A 22,521-nucleotide genomic window follows, 5' to 3' on the forward strand; every position below is an offset into this window, starting at 1 on the left:
TTGTCAAAATTTCATTGCAATCGGTTCATTGAATCCGGAGATATAACAGCTCAAAGTTGGCTATCGGATAATTTTATCTTTTTCAAAAATCTTTATAACTTCGTAAAGAATTGTCCGATCTTTTCCAAATTTTGTCCACTGATACACAACTAGTTGAAGAACTTACAGTAAAAAATTAAGAATATTTGATGCACTTTTCGAAAAGTTACAGCTAGTTGAACATTTTTTGAAAAGTGAAAATTTTGCCTGTCCCGGTCATTTTGTCTATCCCCTGTACATGGTTCCCTGTCCAATAATATTTTCCTATTTTTTCCGATATTTCGTGACCAGTCCACTAAAGCCTGCCATATTTGCTATTTTGTATACTTGATACAAGTCGTGAGTCAAGCGCCTACGTCACACAAAGTTTTCCAGCTTCGTTCCGCGTATCGCAAAATTTCTCGCGTATTCGTCGTTTTTCTTTGATATTGGAAGTTATTCGAGGTTTTTGCAGTGGTGTGCTTCATTATAGATCGATGCACATGAATTGGTGAGTGAGCTCGCAGTTTTTGAAATACAAAATTGTCAACGATGGTATTTGTAGGTATGTAATGTTTATGCATTTTCTTAACAAACATCAGGCAGTTCATTACAATGAGTGCAGCTTAGAAGATTAATTTTGTGAAATCCATTATTTTATTCATATTTTGTTTTTATGTGAAACCTTTATGGTAAATCACTGAGGTGTCGACGCCCTCTTGATTAGAGTTTCTGTTGAAATGCCACCAACCCACATCCAAACTCTGCCACCACTAGGCCTGCCTCTGTCTATACGCGCAATCATATCTTGGCCGTGTTTATTTCCAAGCCAATCCTCGCTGTGTCCTTATTCAGAGGAGTCAATACACTTTTCACTGCATCGTACGCTGTTTAAAAATCTATGAAAAAGCTCTCAACAAACTACAAGCTGTCGGATTTTATCTATCTAGATTAATAAAGACTGGACTCGAAAAAAATGAGACACTCAAAATAATGTATAACTTTTGATTGCGTTCACAAAAATAGCTGAATTTTTAATCAGGAATAGCATGTTATGTGTAGTTAATGCCCTAAAAATTTCATCAAAATCGGTTCAGTCTTGGCGCAAATATTGTTGATACAATAATATGTGATTTTGGAAATTTTGGGCTTCCATTTTAAAAATTGTTTAGGCTATAACTTGGTTGTTAGATCATCAAAACGTCTGAAAATTTGACTGTAAGTTCTTCAAGTAAGTCATAATAAGTGGTGGAAATTTGATTATAATCGGTTCAGTACTTTTTTTTAACAATTCAAACAAAAAAACGGGGTTTTCAAATTTTGGGCACTTTTTAACATTTTAAAATCAGTGTGCATTATTTTGACTGTAGTGTTGGCAACACTGTCCCGATTTTTTTGAAACTTTTTACAGTGTAAAATCGCTGTGTTAATCTGTTCTCAGTAAAAATTTCAGCCATTTTGATGGAACATTTTAAAAGTTAGAGCAGTTTGAATGTCACTATACCAAAAACCACATCTGCTTATTGTGACATAGTGCTACATATATGGCTATAACTTTTTAAAGGTCAAATCAAATTGAATGAAATTTTGACACAATACATTTACATACATACTTTTTGTACAGAAAAATTTTCATTGAAATCGGTTCAGTATTTTTGGCTCTACAGTTTTAGATAAAAAATGTGATTTTTTTAAAGTGTTTGTTTGGCCCAAGATTCTCAAATGGAAAGTCTCTTGTTCCGACGATATCTCCGCCAACACTTAACCGATTTTGATAAAAATTTTATGGCATTAGCTACATATAATGTACTATTCCTGGTAAAAAAAAATCAGCTATTTTTGTGCACGCAATCAAAAGTTATACATTATTCTTTGTGTCTCATTTTTTTCGAGTCCAGTCTTTAGATAGGGTTAACATATCTGATCCGTCGGTGGTTGGCCCTCATGATAACTAGCGATGTATGCGCATACGGATGACTCCTCAAGAGGTATCAGTAGAGCTGGAAATTGTCATGAATTTTTTTCTATGACATTTCCGTGACATTTCACAACCCTGCTCAGGGGCGTTTCATGAGATTTCAGGGGTGCTTCAGGGCGTCCCATGAGGTTTCCGTGTTCCCCTTTTCCAGTGGTGATCTTGGTGGAGATCTCTGGAGCTCCCAGAGGATTTCAAGGAGCCTCAAGAGCGTTTAAAGGGTTCTCAGGAGCGTTTCAGAGAATCCCAGGGCAGTGGTGGGCACGCTTGCCGTTAACCCTCAATGCATTTTGGACGAACACTTGCTTTTATTTCCACAAAGGTCTCCTAAAAGTTTACTATCGATGTTCTCCAATTCGCAAGTAAGGCGTACCATTATATTGAGGTGGAAAAGTTCAATTTGAACTTTTAATTTTTGGATTATTGATGAGCAAACACAATTTAACGGTAGAACTATTCGTTAACCGTCAAATTGAATCCGCCTTTCAATAACTCGAGAACTAGAAGTTCAAATTGAACTTTTAACACGTCAATAAAATATATGTATAGTTCACTTTCTAATGTTCTCCAATTAGTTAGAGATAATTAAAGAACTTTTTTGAAGTGTTTGTGGTAGAATCAAATGTTCGTCCAACATGCGTTAACGTTTAATGGCAAGCGTGCTCACTAGGCTGCGGCTTATTTTTCAAAAGTTGTTGAAACCTGGAATTCGTAAGCTCTTTTGGATTCAAATGACACAAAAATGGAAACCCCTGAGTTTAAGCCAAAAATATTGAGATTTAGAGGTCGCGCAATCGCTTCAAAGTCGAATTTTCGAGTAATAAAGAGGTGTTTTCACTTCAAGTGCCATAACTTTCTCAATTTTCAACCGATTTTCAATCTTTTTTTTATGAATTTCTCACAAATTAAATTTCGAATAAACTCGTAGAACATCATTTTTTTTCCAAAGCCACGCAAAATATGAGCTTTTGAAGATTTAATTAATTTTTTTCTTCTTTTTACAAAAATTTTTAACTTTAGAGTCCTAAAACTTTTTAACCGTTTGATCAATTTTAAATTTTTTAGCTTGCTTTTGTAGATATTGTTGTTGCCTAAGAATGCTGTGAATAAACTATACCTTTAAAACAACGTTTAAAAATAGATAAATACCAAAAACCGTTCAGAAACACGTATTTTATTGGAAAAATCAGATTTTTGTCAAAATTTTAATAGTTTTCATGCTTAGTTTCGAGCTCAAAGTGAAAAATTTATACTAAATAATCATTAGGAAGCCTTAAAGTTCAGCTTTTGGAGTGTTCTGAATCAAAAAATATTTTCATGTTCAAAATGCGAGAAAAAAAATTTGAAAAAAAAATCCTCCAATGTGTTCCATATCCCTAAATATGATGCTAAGTAAAAACTCCAATTATGCATAAAAAAGTCAAGTTTTAAGGCATGTTCTGGCAGTTTTTGGTGAAAAGTATCATAAAAATGACTACTTTGATGAAAAGTTTGTTTAGGACAGAGATAGGCAATAAAAATATCTACAAAAGCAAGCTAAAAAATTTAAAATTGGTCAAACGGTTAAAAAGTTATAGGACTCTAAAGTTAAAAATTTTTGTAAAAAGAAAAAAAATGAATTAAATCTTCAAAAACTCATATTTTGCGTGACTTTGAAAAAAAATGATATTCTGCGAGTTTATTCGAAATTTAATTTGTGAGAAATTCATAAAAAAAAGATTGAAAATCGGTTGAAAATTGAGAAAGTTATGGCACTTGAAGTGAAAACACCTTTTTATTACTCGAAAATTCGACTTTGAAGCGATTGCGCGACCTCTAAATCTCAATATTTTTGGCTTAAACTCAGAGGTTTCTCTTTTTGTGTCATTTGAATCCAAAAGAGCTTACGAATTCCAGGTTTCAACAACTTTTGAAAAATAAGCCGCAGCCTAGTGCTCACCGCTGTCCTAGTGGTTCAAGAGGCATTTCACGGGGGTACCTGGAAAACTCAGAATCGTTTCAGTGAGTCTCAGGGTGTACTTGGAGGACTCAATGGCGTTTCAGCTGTCTCCGGATGGTTTTAAAAGTTTCAAGGGGCTCCAGAGAGTCTCTGGGGTGCACTAAGAGGTCTCAGCGGCGTTCTAGGGGCTCTCAGAGGATTTTCAGGGGAATCCAAGGGGTTTCAGTGGCAGTGTTGGTATAAACTCAAATTCTCAAATCTCATGGTTGAGTTGTTGCACGCGCGATTCTTGACTCGCCAAACTCACCGACGAAAAAATCATGCATGAGTTGACTCATGATTTCACTCATTCCTTTATTTCTTGGTGTTCTTAATGTTTACATCGAAGTTTTTAGGATTGTATGATAGAACAAAAGCAAATCTAGCGTACAACAACATTGAATGCCGTTCAAATTGATTTGGATTCGCTTTACAAGCGAACGAGATTTCGGCGCTTGACTCGTGAGTGCGAGATTTTGCATGAAATTCTCGCGCGTGAGAAAACGATTCAGAATCGCGTGCGAGTTTGCTCACGCAGGAGCGGTTCATAAGTGTGTTTTGAGCATGAGTTTACCAACACTGTTCAGTGGGTTCCAGGAGCGTTTTCAGGATACCTGAAGGACTCAGGAGCGTTTCTGGGACCTCAGGGGGTACCTGCAGGTCTCAAAAACGTTTCAAAAAATTCGAGGGGTTTCAGGGGGTACCAGGAAGAGGTCTCAGGGGTGCTTCAGGGGGTCTCAGGGGCATTTCAGAGGATGCCAGTAATCTCTGGGGCGTTCCAAGGGGGTCTCAACTACGGACCCCTGTTCGGGAGGTAAAAGTTCACCAATTAGGGAACCCCAAGGTGTCAGGCGTTTCGTGCTGGTGATAGATGAATGGTTGAGGGGGTTTAAAACTTGCTCGGTCGTTAACGGAGCCAATAACGTGGGTAGATCATCTTGTCGGATTGAGTTACAGAGTAAGATCTTCCAAACCGAAACCTAGGGTCATCCTATTTTTCAATTTTCGAATATGCGTTCTGGTAAATCAAGGATACATAGTATTAAGTCCTTACTACTGGTGGCTTGGTGACTTACAATCTCTGAAGAAAACAAAGTTAACCAACTTTATTTTACTAATAATTAAAACCCTCGCTATCCATGACTGAACTTAATGCAAAGGAAATCATATTGGGTTAGGAATCAAAGTATGTACTAACTCTTCAATAATTGGTAAATGCTGGTATGCAAGGAACAAATGAACATATTCTTAGGGGCATTGAAGTGGTCTTAGGGGCGTTTTAGGAGTTCCCAGGGGGGTTCTGCAGGTCCCAAGGTGTTTCAGAAGGTCCATGGAGTTTCACAAAGTTCCAGGTTTCAGGAATTTCGTGAGGCTCTAAAAGGCCTCAGGGGGTTCCAGGGGGTCTCCGGAAGCTACATGAGGTCTTAGGGGATCTGAGGAGCGTTTTAGATGTCATGGGCATTTCAAGAGTTCTGAGAAATGTTTCAGGGAGTCTCATGGAGTACCTGGAGGTGTCGAGGGAGTTTCAGGGGGTTCTCAGGCGGTAACTGGAGGTCTCAAGGGCGTTTCAGGGGATGTCGGAGGGTCTTCTGGGCGTTTCACGCTATTGAAACACTCCTAAAACCACAATAATTACTTTGAAACACCTGTTCGCCCTTAAGGTTAAGATATGACGAAGCCACAGCCCGAATTCTCAAGAGCACTAATCTGAACAACCGAATGTCGGTATGCGCTGAAAAGTTGATCGATTGCTCACCGCCAGCGGATAACCAATCGATCAACTTTTCAGCGCAAACCGACGAATGAGTGTAATCAGTTTCGTATCTTTTAATTCCGCCCTATGTTGCTTATCCTTTGACGAAACTGATTACACTCATTCGAAGAGGGTATTCTGCTTAGAGGGTTCGAAAAGTCGGTACAAGAGCAAACCGACGGTTTTTCAGATTAGTGCTCTTGAGAATTCGTGGTGTTGCTTCGTCATATCTTCACCTTAAACTGCTGAAACTCCTTTAGAAAACCCTTGAAACCCGCTTGAAACGCTTGATTGAAATATTGATATCCCCGTAATATATTTGAAATGCTCATGAAAGTAAAGAAGAAAAAGTTTCAGAAAATGTTCCATGATTCTCCTGGAGCAGTATTTATTCTGGTAAGGTGGTGTAGGTACTCCTGGATGTATTCAACCAGCCTCCTGTCACGCGGCCATGTTTTTGAGGTCAGCATCAAAATCCAGGAACGATAATTGACTGTGGCTGAATCATATCAATAACAATTCTAAATTTTATGAAAACTTCCACCCCGTGAAGAAGACGAGCCGGTACTATTACGACTTCATTTTGAAATAAATTATTGAGAAATTAAAAGTCATGTTTTGCCTTTACTAACTGTTTTAAAAGGTGAAAAAAAATTCTGTTGTGTAAAATGATTCGCCGTTTTCCATTATTGCTCCTGGATTAATGTTTGTTTACAAACTTTGCGCTGTCATGGGGAACCAACCGCCCGAGCCGCCGCTATTGTGTTCAATGAGGCGGCTGAAAGTGGGAACCAGAGATGTTGGCTCGTTATTTTCCTGTGGGGCAGTATTGCGGTGACAAGAGGCTGTATTCAACCGAGATGTTTTGTAGCTCACAAGCAAGCAAGGAGCCTGACACGTACGTATTAGCGTGGTTCAAAAAATCGTTTTTGCTCCACACCGCTTATTCGATTCGTAACCAGATTCTATGCCTTCTCCCAAAATTTGAGCTCATTTGGTTAAAAATTGAGACTGCACAAGCCCTTCAAAGTTTGTATGGGAATTAATATGGGAAAATCGGCACCAACATTTCAGAAGGGCGTAACTGCATTTGGAAGTAATACCTTCTTTCAAAGCTGTAGGTCGTACTGCCTCCCTTACACTCAAACCACCGTGGTTGTCGGAAAGAGGAGAGTTTTTCCCATCTGGTACTTGTTGTGAAAAACATGGAAATCATAACACATGATCCACAGCTTTAAAAGAAGGTGATGATTCCAAAAGCAGTTACGCCCTTTTGAAATATATGTGTCGAAATGATGTTTTTCATTCATTCGACCGTAGAAAATCCCCAAGTGCCCTTGCGGATTAGCTGACCCTTGGTAATTCTAGGCTACTCTATCAGCTACAACTTTGCCGAAGACCGCATTTAAATCGGACGTCTCATTAATTAATTATCGATTTGTATCCAACTGGACAAACTTTAACAATGATCCTCCAGCTTCCCAGCAGGCAACATTGCTGCATGTGGCGCCAAAGATAGCACACTGAAATCATGGCTACCATGTTTCACTGCAAAATGCAGTGATGCCCACCGATTAGTTCAACCATCATGAGTAAAGATTTCGATTCTGGATAAAAATCGGTAACTAATTAATGAAGCCAGCGATTTGAATGCAGTCTTCGGCAAAGTTATAGCCGATAGAGTAACCTAGGAGTACCAAGGGTCAACTAACGCTCTAGGGCACTTGGAGAAATACTACGGTCGATTGAATGAAAAACATCGTTTTCCCATATTAATTCCCATACAAACTTTGAAGGGCTTGTGCAGTCTCAATTTTCATCCAAATGAGCTCAAATTTTGGGAGAAGGCATAGAATCTGGTTACAAATCGAATAAGCGGTGTGGAGCAAAAACGATTTTTTGAACCACGCTAGTACGTATGCATTTCTTAAAATATTTAGAACAAAAAGCATTATTTGTTTTTGGGAAAAAGTTATCAAGTGTGAGGAACATTTAGTGGACACCTTTAAAAAGTCCCGACCCTTCATGAAAAATGGTTTATGAGTTCATGAGTTTTGGAAGAAATAATGATAAACTTTAAAGGTGTTCATTGAGAACCCTTAAAAAATCATTTTGTTTATAACTGGTATGCAATTGTTTGCCCTGTTGTTTGCCAAATTAAGTATTATTAAGTACTAGCTGTCCCGGCAAACTTTGTCTTGCCAAGCTGTGGTGGTTTGACAACTGTTGAGCTCATAGCATCACCGCACTCTAGATTGGTTGCATATCGATCGTGTTGATTTCCTTCCCAGCTCATGAAAAATCAGCAATTTATCAATTTTCTTACTTTTCTAATTGATTTTCGTAGCTTTTTGTACATATAAGACACATTCCACGCACTTCTACGCCAAGGGTGTGAAATTTCAAAGTGATTGTTTCGCCCCAAGCTTTCCAGCATATGAAAAAGGGTAGATTCAATCTTAGGAAAACCATTTGTTTTACTTGAAATTCGACTGGTAGCGTATTTAAATAGCTAGGTGAAGTAACAGCATTTTATGTAAGAGAAATGCTATTTTTCATTGATATTTTTCAAATATGCCTGCTTGCATGTTGAAGTTCGAAAACATTAAACCTATTTTTTATTAATATAGTATAATAACGTATATTTTATACATCAAAAGGATACTTTTCATAAAATTGAGTTTTGACATGTTTAAAGCACTTTTTGCAATAGCCGCAATTGAATGGTGTCCCGTTACGAAAATAGTATATTTGTTGTAATAACGAATTTATTACGAACTTTAGAAAAATTATATTCAGGATTCTCTTAGTACTCGTGGAGACCTTTCTTTCAACTAATATGGGTTACCTTGATCGACGCGTTATCTTAGGCGTTACAATGGGTGCGTAGATATGGTGTCCCGTTACGAAAATTTTAAAGACATTCATAAGTGGGATAAATAAGTTTGGTTTGATCAAATATTTAACCAAAAATCTGTAACCATGGTGAAATTATATTATAGGGTGTATATATTTTCATTATCCTTCTTGGTGTAACGCCCCTACTGGAACAAAGCCCACTTCTCAGCTCTTCACGAAAACTACGTAAACAAAGGGCAGGTATTCTGGCGGATCAGTATAAAAAGTGATATTTTATTAAGTTTTGTGGTGACAGCATACTCTTTAAATGCTAAAACCTTTTTAACATGTCCAATGAATTACCACCATGCTGTATAAAAAGGTTTATAGAATCACACAGCGTTCAAAACTTGAAGATCCCGAAGTGATAGTTGGCATTCCTTCTTTACTCCATTCCTCACCGTATAATTCACTTTTATGATGACAAGCATATTTTGAACTTTTGAAGCTTATGTTCTTATTGAAAACAGAAAAGTGTAAAATGCATCACGAAAATGGCTTTGCATTACTTTTTGTGACAACATAAATTAGTAATCATTGATTGAAAGTCTAGCGACCTCCCTCTTGTCGTTTTGGTTGTCAATTTCTTTTTCTTCTCGAAATCCGTTTGTATCGTTACTGGTTAGCTAAATATCAACGAAAAGCCCCTTAAAAAACTTTGTTCTCTCGAATCTCGACCAAACGGCAAGTTCAACGGTTCCCCAAAACTAACATACAATAAAAAAAAATCCCCTTGAAAATGTAAAATTTATTCCAAATGAAATATGCTTCTTTATTCCCATGGCGCATGAGCCTTCAAATAAATGATTAAATAAAAAATGTGTTTTGCAATGGATAAAACCAGTTAGATAAATAAACGATATAAAAGTTAAATATTTGGCAGGATTGTAGACTGGACTACTAAATAAGAGTCCTCGCTTTTATAGTCATTTATACAGTAGGATGATGCTGACAATAAAACTGTTCCTGAGTATCTTGTGCAATTGATGCCTGTTTTGCCAAATGGCTAAAAGTGATTATTTCGTGAGTGTTATTGTGTTTGAGAGGCCCCCGCGGAACCTGTTCCAGGTGTTACGGAGCGGCCATATCAGTTGATGGATACATTTTTTTCTGTCCCATTTTTTCGAAATCATGAAGATTGATACGTCGCTCGGCACGTTTCGGTTGCAAACCAGAAATGTCCCCGATGACACCCCCGTGGAACCTGTGCTATATGTTCCGGGGTGGCCATATTAGTTGATACATACTTAAGTCCATCGTCTCTGACTCAGTCATTCGAAATCATAAAGATTGATATGTCGCACGGCATGTTTAGGTTGAAAACCAGAAGTGTCTCCAATGAGGCCCCGTGGAACCTATCACGGGGATCCGGATGTGTCAACTTATTCAAATCTGGTTATAGCCGTTGTGTTTCACTGTTCGCAAATTTCGTCGAAAATCGATGGTTTAAATAGAACAACACACGAAATAATCACTTTAATCCATTTTGGCAACCCCCTGACCCTAACACATTCCGAAATATCGCCGGAATGGTTCCGGATATTGCATGGCCACTTGAGTGTAATGAACTAGCACCAATTTATGATCAATTGAGGGCGACTTCAAAAAAAATCGGATGAAAATTGACGAAAAGCCAGCATTTTGAAAATGAGTTGTCGGGGGTCGGCTACGTGAAAGGTAAATAAACCTCGAAACAGGTTCCCCAGGGCCCATTCCGTCGGCCACCATAGGGCCATAGCGGGTTTGAAGGCGTTTTTGTGTCCTACCGGACAGCTACCCTTTGTCTGAAAAACATTGCTGAAGACACCAACATTCTATCTAGCATAGCATTTGATCTACAACTAGATGTCTTTAGCCGTAACGGGACACCATTTGCAAAACACTGTTTTCACGCGAGCGTAACGCTGCACTCCAAAAACTGAATCAAGAATATTTCCTCAGCTATACATTTCTCAGTAAAACTCACTTCGGCAATCTTGTCCACATCAATCCAAAGAAGAAATGGCTAGAAGACTCTATTATTCAAAACCTAATAACAGAGCAGATATACGCATTTTAGTTTGATTTTTTTAAAAATAAGATTTTTACGATGGTGTCCCGTTACGAAATGTAACATGTTATATAAAGTAAATTGGAACCAAAACCCCATAGAACAAGTATTGCATCAGGAAGTACATCTAATAAGCTTGTTATAAAACCTGTTAAACCATACGGTCATGAACATTATTTTCGATTGCAGACGTCATTTGTTTACGAAAGTTAGTTCCTCGCGGTGTCCCGTTACGCTGGAATGTGTCTGTAGCATTCAACCTGCAGCCATACTTATACCGTTTCTCGCCCTCTCCCATTCTTTTCCCCAGATATCCTTCGTACCGATGAATGATCGTGCGTAGACCACTCGGGCAACCATGACGATACAGTCGAACCTGGACTCGCCCCAGCAGCACCACCGGGTCATGAGTCGCTACCACCAGCACCATGATCCGGCCTACAACATCACCAGTGCCGAGGCGGACGACTACAACAGCGACAACAGCATTGCCGTCTTGCAGCACCACCATCGCTACATGCCATCTAGTTCCAGCTCATGTGATAACACCAAACATCCCCCGATGCAGGGCTCCAGCGTGCCCGGGTCCTGCGACGAGAATACGCCTAGTGTGTTAGATATTAATTTAGATAGTAAGAAAATTGCCCTGTAAGTATTGGTGCGGAACGTGCTAAAACAACATGCGATCTAACGCCACGATATTTTTTCGAAACGCAGATCCAATCCAAATAACTCGAGACTGAACTCTCCGGCTCGGTTCGACAACGAGAGGAAATATACCAACCACATAGAGATCTACAGCGACAGCGGGAACAACAAACTGGAGGAGGAAATTTCGGAGGACGATCGGGGGCCACCGCTGCCGCCGCGGCCTGCCCCTCGAACGCGAACCCTGCAACGTGCCGAGAGTGGTGAGTGAACATGCACACTAAAAGTTTTTCAGGAACTTGCATTTATCTATCTAAATATGGGGCTGTCCATAAACCACGTGGTCATTATTTGGGAGATTTCGAACCCCTCCGCGTGGTCTTTCGTTCATACACAAATTTTTAAATTTGTATGGACCGTAGTCTTTGCCCGAACTCTCCCCTCCTGAAAAATCATCAATATGTTTTGATCGGAATGGTGTAGCAACATTCTCCTTGCACGAAAATGTGCGTTTTTGAGAGCTCTAAAAGTGGTCCTTTGACAACTTTGATGAGAAATTTGAAATAAAAAAAAATAGAGCAATAAAACAATTTGTTCTAGCGCCACCCTGTGAAAACTGTCGGAAAATTCTCCAAATTTTGTCAAAACAGTTTTTTTGCTTTTTCTTTTTTAATTTAAATTTCTCATCGAAGTGATCAAAGAATTTTCATACGCGAAGAACTATTTTTTCTTGAGTTACAGAAATAACACCTCTCTATTTTTTTTTTCAATGTTTTTTTCTTTTGAATGCTGAAAAAAGATATTTTCAATCTTTGCCCGAACCCGTAATATCACCTTTTGATTTTTGAAGAAAAACGCTCATAACTATAGAACCAAAAGAGATAACGACCAGAATGGGAATCAAACCCGCCGTCTCCGGATTGACGTTCCATATCCTTAACCACGAGGCTAACTGAAGACCCCTTAAAGTACGTTCCTGACTAACTGGGTGGATGTTGATTCAGATGAACGCTCCTGATTAGCGCTGATGCGGCTCTGAGCCCAGTCCTCAAAAAGGCATGGGCCAACACTCGGGTCTCCCTTTTTGCATAGATATCCACCAGAATCATTGGCGACTACTTCATTTGCAGTGAGGGATAGCGGCAACAGGAGCGGGCTACCAAAGATGTTGGTAGTTGCCGAACAACTGGACGAGCAGATCGGCTACACGAGCGGGCGGAAGCTCCGCAAATCGCTGAATCTGGCCAAGAAGTAGTATGATCTCCTGGTCAAAGAGAGAAGTGCGGCTGATACGAGCAAGGAGACACGGTCCACCGCAGGGAAACCAGGCCCCAGGAGGCCAACCCTAACGGTGGCCAACCGAACCAAGGGACAGAGAACCCTTGGATTACGGTCGGAAAGAGGAAAAGTGTGAGATAGGTGAAGCAAAAGCGAGCGATGCGATGCACTGGTCTTCAAAACTGAGGCAGGCACGTATACGTCTCTCACCGCTAGGCGCAGATGTAATAAGCATCCGGCGCTCCAGGACGGGAGAGATGATGCTATTGCTGATGAAGGAGGCGGCCAATAAAGGCACCTCCTACAAACTACTAGCCCAAGAAGTACTGGGCGAAAAAGTGCAGGTGAGAGCCCTAACGGCAGAGGCGATACTCCAGTGTAACAACCCGAACGTGACTGCCGACGCAGAAGAGGTCGGAGCCGCACTTGAACAGCAGTGCGAGGTAGATGTACCAAGTGCATCGATCCGCATGCGAAAGGGCCCGGCTGGCACGCAGATCGTCACGATCAAGCTCCCCGTATAGGAGAGGCGAACAAGGCGATTGCAGTCGGAAAGATCAAGGTTGCTTGGTTAGCGTGCCCGCTCAGCATATATGAGCCGGGTTGCGGTTAAGGCCAAGCTAGCGGCGATCTGTACAACCGGTCGTTTCCCGATCCAGGAAATAGTTCCAGGTCGCACGAGGCATGGCACGAGGAATAGCGAAAATCAATGGGATGTACTACTCTAGTCTACCCAGGTGGCCGATGGACCAGTTCTCATCAATGCTAGGTGCGCTAACAAGCGAAGAGCATCGGCGGAAACTTCAGTGCCTGGGCGATCGAGTGGGCAGCCGATCGACTAACGCGAGAGGCTGGGCATTACTCGAAGCCATGGTTAGACTGAATGTGGACGTCGCGAACGCAGGTGAAAAAATTACCTACAGCGGAACATGACAGCGTCTATCGTTGACGTGACTTTCTGTAACTTGGATCTGAACCCTAGCAGAGACTGGAGGGTCTACAATGGGTACATGCACAGTAGGGTGGGGCTAATTTCAACAAATCTCTCCGGGATATGATTTCCCAAGTGGAAAGTGATCTACTAGTCGAAATAAGTGAGCTGTACAAAAATGAGCGATTTCGGTTAATATTTAGGGGTGGCGCAAAGGGTTCAAGTGAAATTTTTTCTAGAACAAACTTTCAAAAAAACATTTCAAATTTTATTTTCAAACATAACATTTCTAAACTAAATCGGTGATTCTAGAACCCAATTGGGCCAAATTTGTGCTCAAAATTGCGATATCTCTACTGGTTTCTGAGATATTTGTAAAAAATGTCGTAATTCGGTATTTTTTGAATTAGATACCAAAATATGATATTTTTCTCAAATATCTCAGAAACCAGTGGAGATATCGCAATTTTGAGCACAAATTTGGCCCAATTGGGTAAGGCTGTAAGGCTTACAGTTGAGGTCGAAATACGTATCTGTCAAAGGATGCAAATTCTTAGTGGAATTCAAAGGAACAGTACTTAACGCGATTTTCTTTTTTATTTAATGTTCTGATATGTTCAGAATGGCTTTGCAGATATGCCTGGGCAGAGGCGAATTTCCGGAGAAGTGGAAAAGGCAAAGATTGGTTCTATTGTCCAAACACGGGAAGCCACTCGGTGACCCGTCAACATATAGACCTATCTGTCATCTGGACACCGTCGGGAAACTGTTGGACTTGGAACGGATTATTTTGTCGAGGCTGATGGTCTATACCGAGAAACCAGATGACTCTGGGCTCTCTGATAACCAGTTTGGCTTTTGGAAAGGTCGATCGACGGTGGACGCTATTGAGGCCGTAACCGAAACGGCCGAGACGGCCAGGTGCTTTAAGTGGAATCTGCACATATTCGGACATGCAGGTTCCCCCGCATGTCCACAATGCGCAGACTGCGATGAGACCACGGAGCATGTGCTCTTTGAATGCCCACTAGGCTGCGGCTTATTTTTCAAAAGTTGTTGAAACCTGAAATTCGTAAACTCTTCTTGTTGAACCAATGACGTAAAAGGAGAAACCTCTGAGTTTGAGCCAAAAATATTGAGATTTAGAGGTGGCGCAGTCGCCTCAAAGTTGAATTTTCGAGTAATAAAAAGGTGTTTCCACTTCAAGTGTCATAACTTTCTCAATTTTCAACTGATTTTCAATCTTTTTTTTATGAATCTCTCACAAATGAAATTTCGAATAAACTTGTAGAACATTATTTTTTCCAAAGTCACGTAAAATATGAGTTTTCAAAGATTTACTTTATTTTTTTCTTCTTTTCACAAAGAAAAATGAAAATTTCGGCAAAATTTCAATGGTTTGATTCGGGTTTAATTTCGGGTTTAAAGTGAAAAAAATTTTCTAAACAATCATATTGAAGCCTTTAGCCTTAAACATCAATTTTTAGAATGTTCCTAATTAAAAATATTTTCATGATCAAAATACGAGAAAAAAAAATTTTGAAACAAAAAAGTCCTACACTGTGTTCCATATTTCTAAATATGATGCTTAGTATTTGGTTTGGAGTAAAAACTTGCAAACAATCGTCCTATACTCCAATTTTACATGAAAAAAAATGAAGTTTTAATGCATGTTTTGGCAGTTTTTGATGAAAAGTATAATAAAAATGAATACTTTCGAATAGTTTGTTCAGCACAAAGATAGGCAACAGAAATATCTACAAAAGCACGCCAAAAGATTTGAAATCGGTCAAGCGGTTAAAAAGTTATCGGGTCCCAAAGTTGTTTTTTGTAAAGAGAAGAAAAAAAAATAGATCTTTAAAACTCATATTTTACGTGACTTTGGAAAAAAATAATGTTCTACAAGTTTATTCGAAATTTCATTTGTGAGATTCATAAAAAAAGATTGAAAATCAGTTGAAAATTGAGAAAGTTATGACACTTGAAGTGGAAACACCTTTTTATTACTCGAAAATTCAACTTTGAGGCGACTGCGCCGCCTCTAAATCTCAATATTTTTGGCTCAAACTCAGAAGTTTCCCTTTTTACGTGGTTTAAATCCAAAAGAGCCTACGAATTTCAGGTTTCAACAACTTTTGAAAAATAAGCCGCTGCCTAATGCCCACGCTTACTTATACTTATACTAGCCAGCCAGGACCCAAGCTTTCAGGGGAGAGAGGACAACTTAAGGTGGTAGCTGAATGAACGCTTACCAATAGCCCTTTCGGGACGGAGCAGAATAAGTGAAATTTCCATACAAAAAACTCAACTTTGGCTTTCCAGAACTCTTGGATTTCCCAAGAAAACAACAATGATTTCTTTCTCATTTGAAAGAATTACTCTTTGTCTTTCGATTTCTAGCTTTGACTATCTAGATAAATCGGAAATAAAAAATATGCGACAGATGAAACTTTTTTATATTTTACGGTTTTTGTCCACTTTTTGTTTACCTTGTTGTGGTAAATCTCACAGGCAACGTAAACAAAAATTTGTTTACACACATACAAGTATAAGTAATGGCTGAATTATGGAAACAGTTTACATCACAACAAAGTTTAAACAGATGAAAAAAATATGCAAACCTGTTACCGCTCAACAGCACAATAGGGGGCTGTCCATAAACCACGTGGTCATTTTTTTGGACTTTTCAAACCCCCCCCCCCGCGTGGTCATTAGTCCATACAAAATTTTTTATTTGTCCATACAAAATGGTCATTGGCCGAAACCCCCCCCCCCCCCCCCATTGACCACGTGGTTTATGGACAGCCCCTAGGACAGATCGGTGAAGTACTAGATTTGTAGTAATGAGCTGAATTTTAGTATGGTGAGAAGGTCATTGTGCTGGTTCGTCACGAAAGGGATAGAGAGTACTCATGTACAGTCCTCCCCTTCTCGAAGTCATACCTAACGAGCGTACCGCGAAGGTAAAAAAGAGAGAACGAGTTTTTAGTGGTTCGATCCCCACATAACCTGAGGAACCACCTCTTGGATCAGCAGATTTTCTCATTCTATAAAAAAAAAACAGATAAACAAAAACAAGATAAAGACGAAACGTAGCTTCTAGTTTGCCGACTTTGTTGTCGTTCTCCTTTTGCTCATGTTACACCTGTCAAAAGACCTGAGAAAACACTCACAATGGGCCTTTTCATTTGACGTCTTAAATCAGCTGATTTTTCGGGCGTTTGACAGTTCTTCTATGAAGATGACACTTTCTTGTTAGCATCTGTTGTTCAAGCTTTGTAAACAAATGCATGCACGGAACTGTCACATGAAAAGGCCTATATTTAACCCTTCTTTGACATTGGGGTCATTTTTGACCCAAACCGTACACTACGCCAGCGAGCTGTTCCCAACGTGATGCAAAAGGAAGGTTATATGGTTTTCACTTCTTCCGATGCTGCTGACTAATGTTTAATTAAAGGTAAGCCATAAAAATAAACTTCAAAAAATGACAAATTGTTACACAACGATTAATTTTTGAAAAAAAATCAGGGTTCATTTTCAGTTCAGTCGACTTGGAAATTTATATATATATTTGATGAAATATGTTTCGTAAGCGAAAAAAATGGAAACTTATATAATGTTGCCTCGAGGTACCACATATCCCTTTCGTGACGAACCAGCACAATTGTGCTGTTGAGCGCTAGCAGTTTTGCATATATTTTTCATCTGTTTAGACTTCGTTTTATGTAATGTAAACTGTTTCAATAATTCAGCCATCACTTATACTCGTTTGTGTAAACAAACTTTTGTTTACGTTGCCTGTGAGATTTATCACAACAAGGTAAACAAAAAGTGAACAAAAACCGTAAAACACGAAAAAGTTTTGTCTGTTGCATAATTTTTATTTCCGATTTTTCTAGGTTGTCAAACCAAGAAATTGAAAGATAAGGAGTAGTTCTTTCAAATGAGGTAAAATAATTGTTGTTTTGTTGGGAAATCTTAGAGTTCTGGAGAGCCATTGAGGTAACATTTTTTTTGCGCTCCGTCACGAAAGGGATATCGGCATATGGGTTATTCCATATGAAGTGATCGAGAAAAAGTGGAAACGTGTTATCGACCATCACGGATTTTGACCAAATTTTGTTGGAATGTTTGTTTAAATGGAGGAAGAAAAAATCCAAATTTTGGTGCCGATCGGATCACCCCGCGGCCCGTGGCAGCACCCCTCGTCTTTGCCAATACAAGAAAAATCAAAGTTTTCCCTTCCTTTTCTTAATTTATAGCTTTGAAACTATAACATATACACATTTGTGACCTTCGGCATTTTTGAAGAAAATTGTTGGAGAAATCCAGGAAAAATATTATTTTTTTGATACAGTGTTGCCAAATATGTTATTTTTCAGTTTTAAAATTTAAAATCGATTTTTCGTCGAATGAGTATATTTTGATTTAAAAAATTTTGAATCCATCGTGTTTATCAGACATTTTCCAGTCGAAAAAGCTTAACTCCCCGAGGTCTTTTTGGCCGTTCCAGAGATACAGCGTTTTTAAGCTTGAAAATCGTTTTTCTCTAATACATAAAATAAGTCCAGTTTACAAGTTTCGCTAAGAAACCATTATTCAATGCAATTTAAAGGTGTTTTGGGCTGATTTAGACCAAGGAGAATAGAAAACTATGTAAAAATAATAATATGACAGTGTTGCCAGTTTATCAATTATGGATTTATCAGAATGGATAACAATAAATTGCTAAAGTTTAAAATTTATGTATTATAATCCTTATTTCAATTGAAATTCTACGTATGTAAACATTAAGGTTGACGAAAGTGTTGCCAGACATTTTAATTTTATTGTGTAAACCTACATGAGAACTTTTGTATCAAATGAAATTATCAAGCAAGAATCATAAATTCCTTTTTTAAAATTTTATTGCTATTGGCAACACTGAACCTTGATAGTATTCGTTTGATGTGCAATTTTTTATGCTTCGAACAAACCTTCAATAAGGGCAGTGGTAAATTCAAATGTTCACTGAAATTTATTCATGGTTCAGAATTATGCAAATTGATTCCGACTGTTCTTGGTGTATTTTTAGGATTTTTAGCTTTTCAGTCCGATTGTGAGATCAAAAACAACCATATGTTCTCATACTCCGACGCTTCGAAATGGATCGAAACGTTGGAGTAAGAGAACATAAGGTTGTTTTTGATCTCACAATCGGACTGAAAAAGTCAATAAATCTCGAAAATAAGTTCAGCATTACGAAAAACCATTCTGGATGACATGTTATGCCTTAACGTACAAGTTGCTATTCATTGTTTTTCTGTTTATCCATTGTTTTGAACTTGTTTTTAACTTGTACGGGGAAAGGAAAGTTCCCAAAAGTGAGTTCAGTTAACTTTATTACCTCGTATTATACAGACAGAGTACTTAGAGTAGAAGTTCTTTTTACCCAACAGCCAGTTCAAATTACTCAACTATCAATACTATGTCACTTACTCATTTTTAACCAATCTTAATGTTGTTTAGGTGCCAGGATAATTACACCTTGTGCCATCTATTCCTTTGCTTGGAAAAAGGACCATGTGCGAAACAATGCAACTCTACGGGAACTCCAAAATACTTCTCGTGAAACTTTTACATTCAAACTAACTTTTGAGCTATTTTTGCATCCTTGAGTAATTTGAACTGGCGGTTGGGTAAAAAGAACTTCTACTCAAAGTACTCTGTCTGTATGCGAGTTAATGAAGTTAACTGAACTCACTTTTGGGAACTTTCTTTTCCCCGTACAAGTTCAAAACAATGGATAAACAGAAACAAAATGAATAGAAACTTGTACGTTAAGGCATAACATGTCATCCAGAATGGTTTTTCGTAATGCTGAACTTATTTTTAGGATTTTTTGGCTTTTCAGTCCGATTGTGAGATCAAAAACAACCTTATGGTCTCTTACTCCAACGTTTCGATCCGTATGGGATCTTTCTCAAGATCCGATACGAAGCGTCGGAGTATGAAAACGTAAGGTTGTTTTTGACCTTACAATCGGACTGAAAAGCTAAAAATCCTAAAAATACATCAAGAACAGTCCGAATCAATTTGCGTAATTCTGAACCATGAATAAATTTCAGTGAATATTTGAATTTACCACTGCCCTTATTAAATGCACAGACAAACAGACGTAACACTTGCAAAATTTACATGGACCACGCTTTTAACGATCATTTTAAATTTTCATAGTTGTGCCTTTCACAACCAGAGCCACGCGCATCGTTTTTTCTATGCGTTTGACGTCTCACACTAGCGCCTTCTGTTGACGTTATTGTACAACACAGTGATTCGTGCAACTTTGATAATTTGATTTGATAATTTGATTTGATACAAAAGTTCTCATGTAGATTTTCACAATAAAATTAAAATGTCTGGCAACACTTTCATCAACCTTAATGTTTACATAAGTAGAATTTCAATTGAAATAAGGGTTATAATACATAAATTTTAAACTTTAGCAATGTATTTATTTATTTATTTATTTATTTCTATTCTCCTTGGCTAAATCAGCCCAAGTTACCCAAGCCCAAGTTTCTTAGCGAAACTTGTAAATTGGACTTATTTTATGTATTAGAGAAAAACGGGTTTCAAGCTTAAAAACGCTGTATCTCTGGAACGGCCAAAAAGACCTCGGGGAGTTAAGCTTTTTCGACTGGAAAATGTCTGATAAACACGATGAAATCAAAATATACTCATTCGACGAAAAATCGATTTTAAATTTTAAAACTGAAAAATAACAAATTTGGCAACACTGTATCATAAAAATAATATTTTTCCTGGATTCCTCCAACAATTTTCTTCAAAAAAGCCGAAGGTCACAAATGTGTATATGTTATAGTTTCAAAGCTATAAATTAAGAAAAGGAAGGGAAAACTTTGATTTTTCTTGTATTGGCAAAGACGAGGGGTGCTGCCACGGGCCGAGGGGTGATCCGATCGGCACCAAAATTTGGATTTTTTCTTCCTCCATTTAAACAAACATTCCAACAAAATTTGGTCAAAATCCGTGATGGTCGATAACACGCGGTGTGTACACTTGGTGTGGAATGACCCATATGCTAAATTTCGGCATCAGTTTGAATTGCTCAAAGTTGAGCCAATGCGGACGTTGGTTCCGTACATTGTTGATGTCGGTGGGTTTTTGAAGCAATCTGACTATCACCAGGTAGTTGTTGGGGATCAATATTCCGACTAAAAAGTGCATTTCAATTATGCGCGCACTCTGCTCTACATCCTTTTAATTCAATAAAAAACAACCATATCAAATTGAAAACTCGTGCTGCACAGCATCCAATCAGGATAATTATCTCAGTTCAAACCCCTTTCCGTATCATCCACTATATCCTGTTGCGATAAACGCGAGTTAACCAAGTTCACCCCTCGAGTAGCACTGATTTTGACACGCGTCTGCGCATAAATTTGGCACCCGAATCTCGGGGCGCTATAAAAACGAAATACCGTCACATCAAAGCTTGGTTGCGTGCGATATCCTTATGAAGTCGCCCGTAAGGATAATGCAACCTGTCAGACAATATTTATACAAACTCACACAGCCCCAGCAAACACTTCTGGGTACTGCTGCTGCTGCTGGAGTGTATTTTATCTCAGTTGAGAAGTGCATCCTCGAAAGAGGAAAAAGATTCTTTTGGAGGGATCGAAAGGATAGCAATTTTGAGGAATCGTTTCCGATTCGAGTGACGTTTTCTGTTTCTTCACTATTCGGAGTATTGAAAGTTTTCTTCTAATGAATTTACTTGAAATCCAGGTGGTGAAAGGATTGCATCCTTTAATAGAGAATTGATTGGAGCGATTGTATAATGAGCTCAAGTGCGGGAGCGTAGGCGTGAGTGAAAAACTCGAAGAAAAAAATGTCGAATGATGGAATCAGGACCTTCGTCCTGTTAGAACCCGTGGAAGATTGTTAAGCAGAACAGTTTTGGGGGAGTTTATGAGTGCGCCAATCGATTGGATGCCATGCGAAAGGACAATAAAAATGACAAATTAGCAAATAGATAGTACAACACAAAACAATAGGATACATTATAGATTAGTACGCTTAGTTGATGTTGTGAATCCCTCCCTTGCTGTGATTGACAAGGAAGTGATATGTAGCGGAAGGGTGTGGTGGTGTTATAGAAGAGATTGTGTTTTGGGCTGAATACTGTAAACTGTATTCACAATTTAGAGCTAGTACCTTTATCGTCAAGAAGAGTATACAACACTATTTATTGTCATACGACAAAATCATAATGCACGGATATCCGTTCATGCAAGTGGTGCAGTACAGTGTGCCGACCTGTACGTGGGCACCACCCCCGGTGGAGCCACCCCGTCCCCCATCAGCCACTGCGGGTTAATACACAACTCTAGCTACAAATTCCACGAATTAGTTTCTAATGAAGCCCTTTCTCATTATTTCTTCTCCTCTCAATAGCCCCAACGACCTCCGGAGTACGGAAATACGTCATCTGGTGCCTGATATGTGGAGGCATATCCTGTCTATTGGGAATCCTGTTCCTGGGAATCTATTTCCTCCTTAGGTCCTACACCAGCACGGTTGGATACTTTGAAACGGTACCAACATTTGTTCCCGCTACGCTGGTATGTATCTGTAGCCTTCAGATTTAGGATCTTTGTGGTACCTAATTAAACAATTGTATATTTTAGCTGATGGTGACCGGAATTTGTATAATGAGCCTGGCTAGACGACGGAATCGCTATAGTTATTTGGTAAGTACTGCAAAACGGAGTATCATTGATCATCGGGGTAACATCCCAAGTAATATTGTTAAGTCAAATAGTCTAGAAGAGGTTGTCATAACTATCATAGAACTAAAATAAAAGATATTAGGTTTTATGACGGTTATAAAAACCTCCACAAGACTAGTTGGTCATCAAAATGTTACTTGGAATTAATCAGGTTCAAAATCACTGAATTAACTCAAAATGGTATCCCAAAGTTG

General features: G+C 38.7%; 1 protein-coding gene across 10 annotated transcripts in view; it reads left to right on the plus strand.

Annotated features, from left to right (window-relative positions):
* Positions 1-22,521, plus strand: part of LOC109405151 (uncharacterized) — an 80,407-nt gene that overhangs the window by 37,827 nt on the left and 20,059 nt on the right. For 9 of the 10 annotated variants that reach the window (XM_062853272.1, XM_062853273.1, XM_062853271.1 and 6 more), the window contains 4 exons: positions 10,983-11,320; positions 11,390-11,583; positions 21,993-22,159; positions 22,226-22,288. In XM_062853272.1, the coding sequence (XP_062709256.1) occupies positions 11,031-11,320; positions 11,390-11,583; positions 21,993-22,159; positions 22,226-22,288 (714 nt within the window). In that variant the 5' untranslated portion in view covers positions 10,983-11,030. Of the gene's footprint in view, positions 1-10,982; positions 11,321-11,389; positions 11,584-21,111; positions 21,911-21,992; positions 22,160-22,225; positions 22,289-22,521 lie in introns of those variants that run through there. The other variant, XM_062853280.1, reaches the window with a different exon arrangement.

Source organism: Aedes albopictus, chromosome 2, assembly GCF_035046485.1.
Source record: "Aedes albopictus strain Foshan chromosome 2, AalbF5, whole genome shotgun sequence".
Lineage (NCBI taxonomy): Eukaryota > Metazoa > Arthropoda > Insecta > Diptera > Culicidae > Aedes > Aedes albopictus.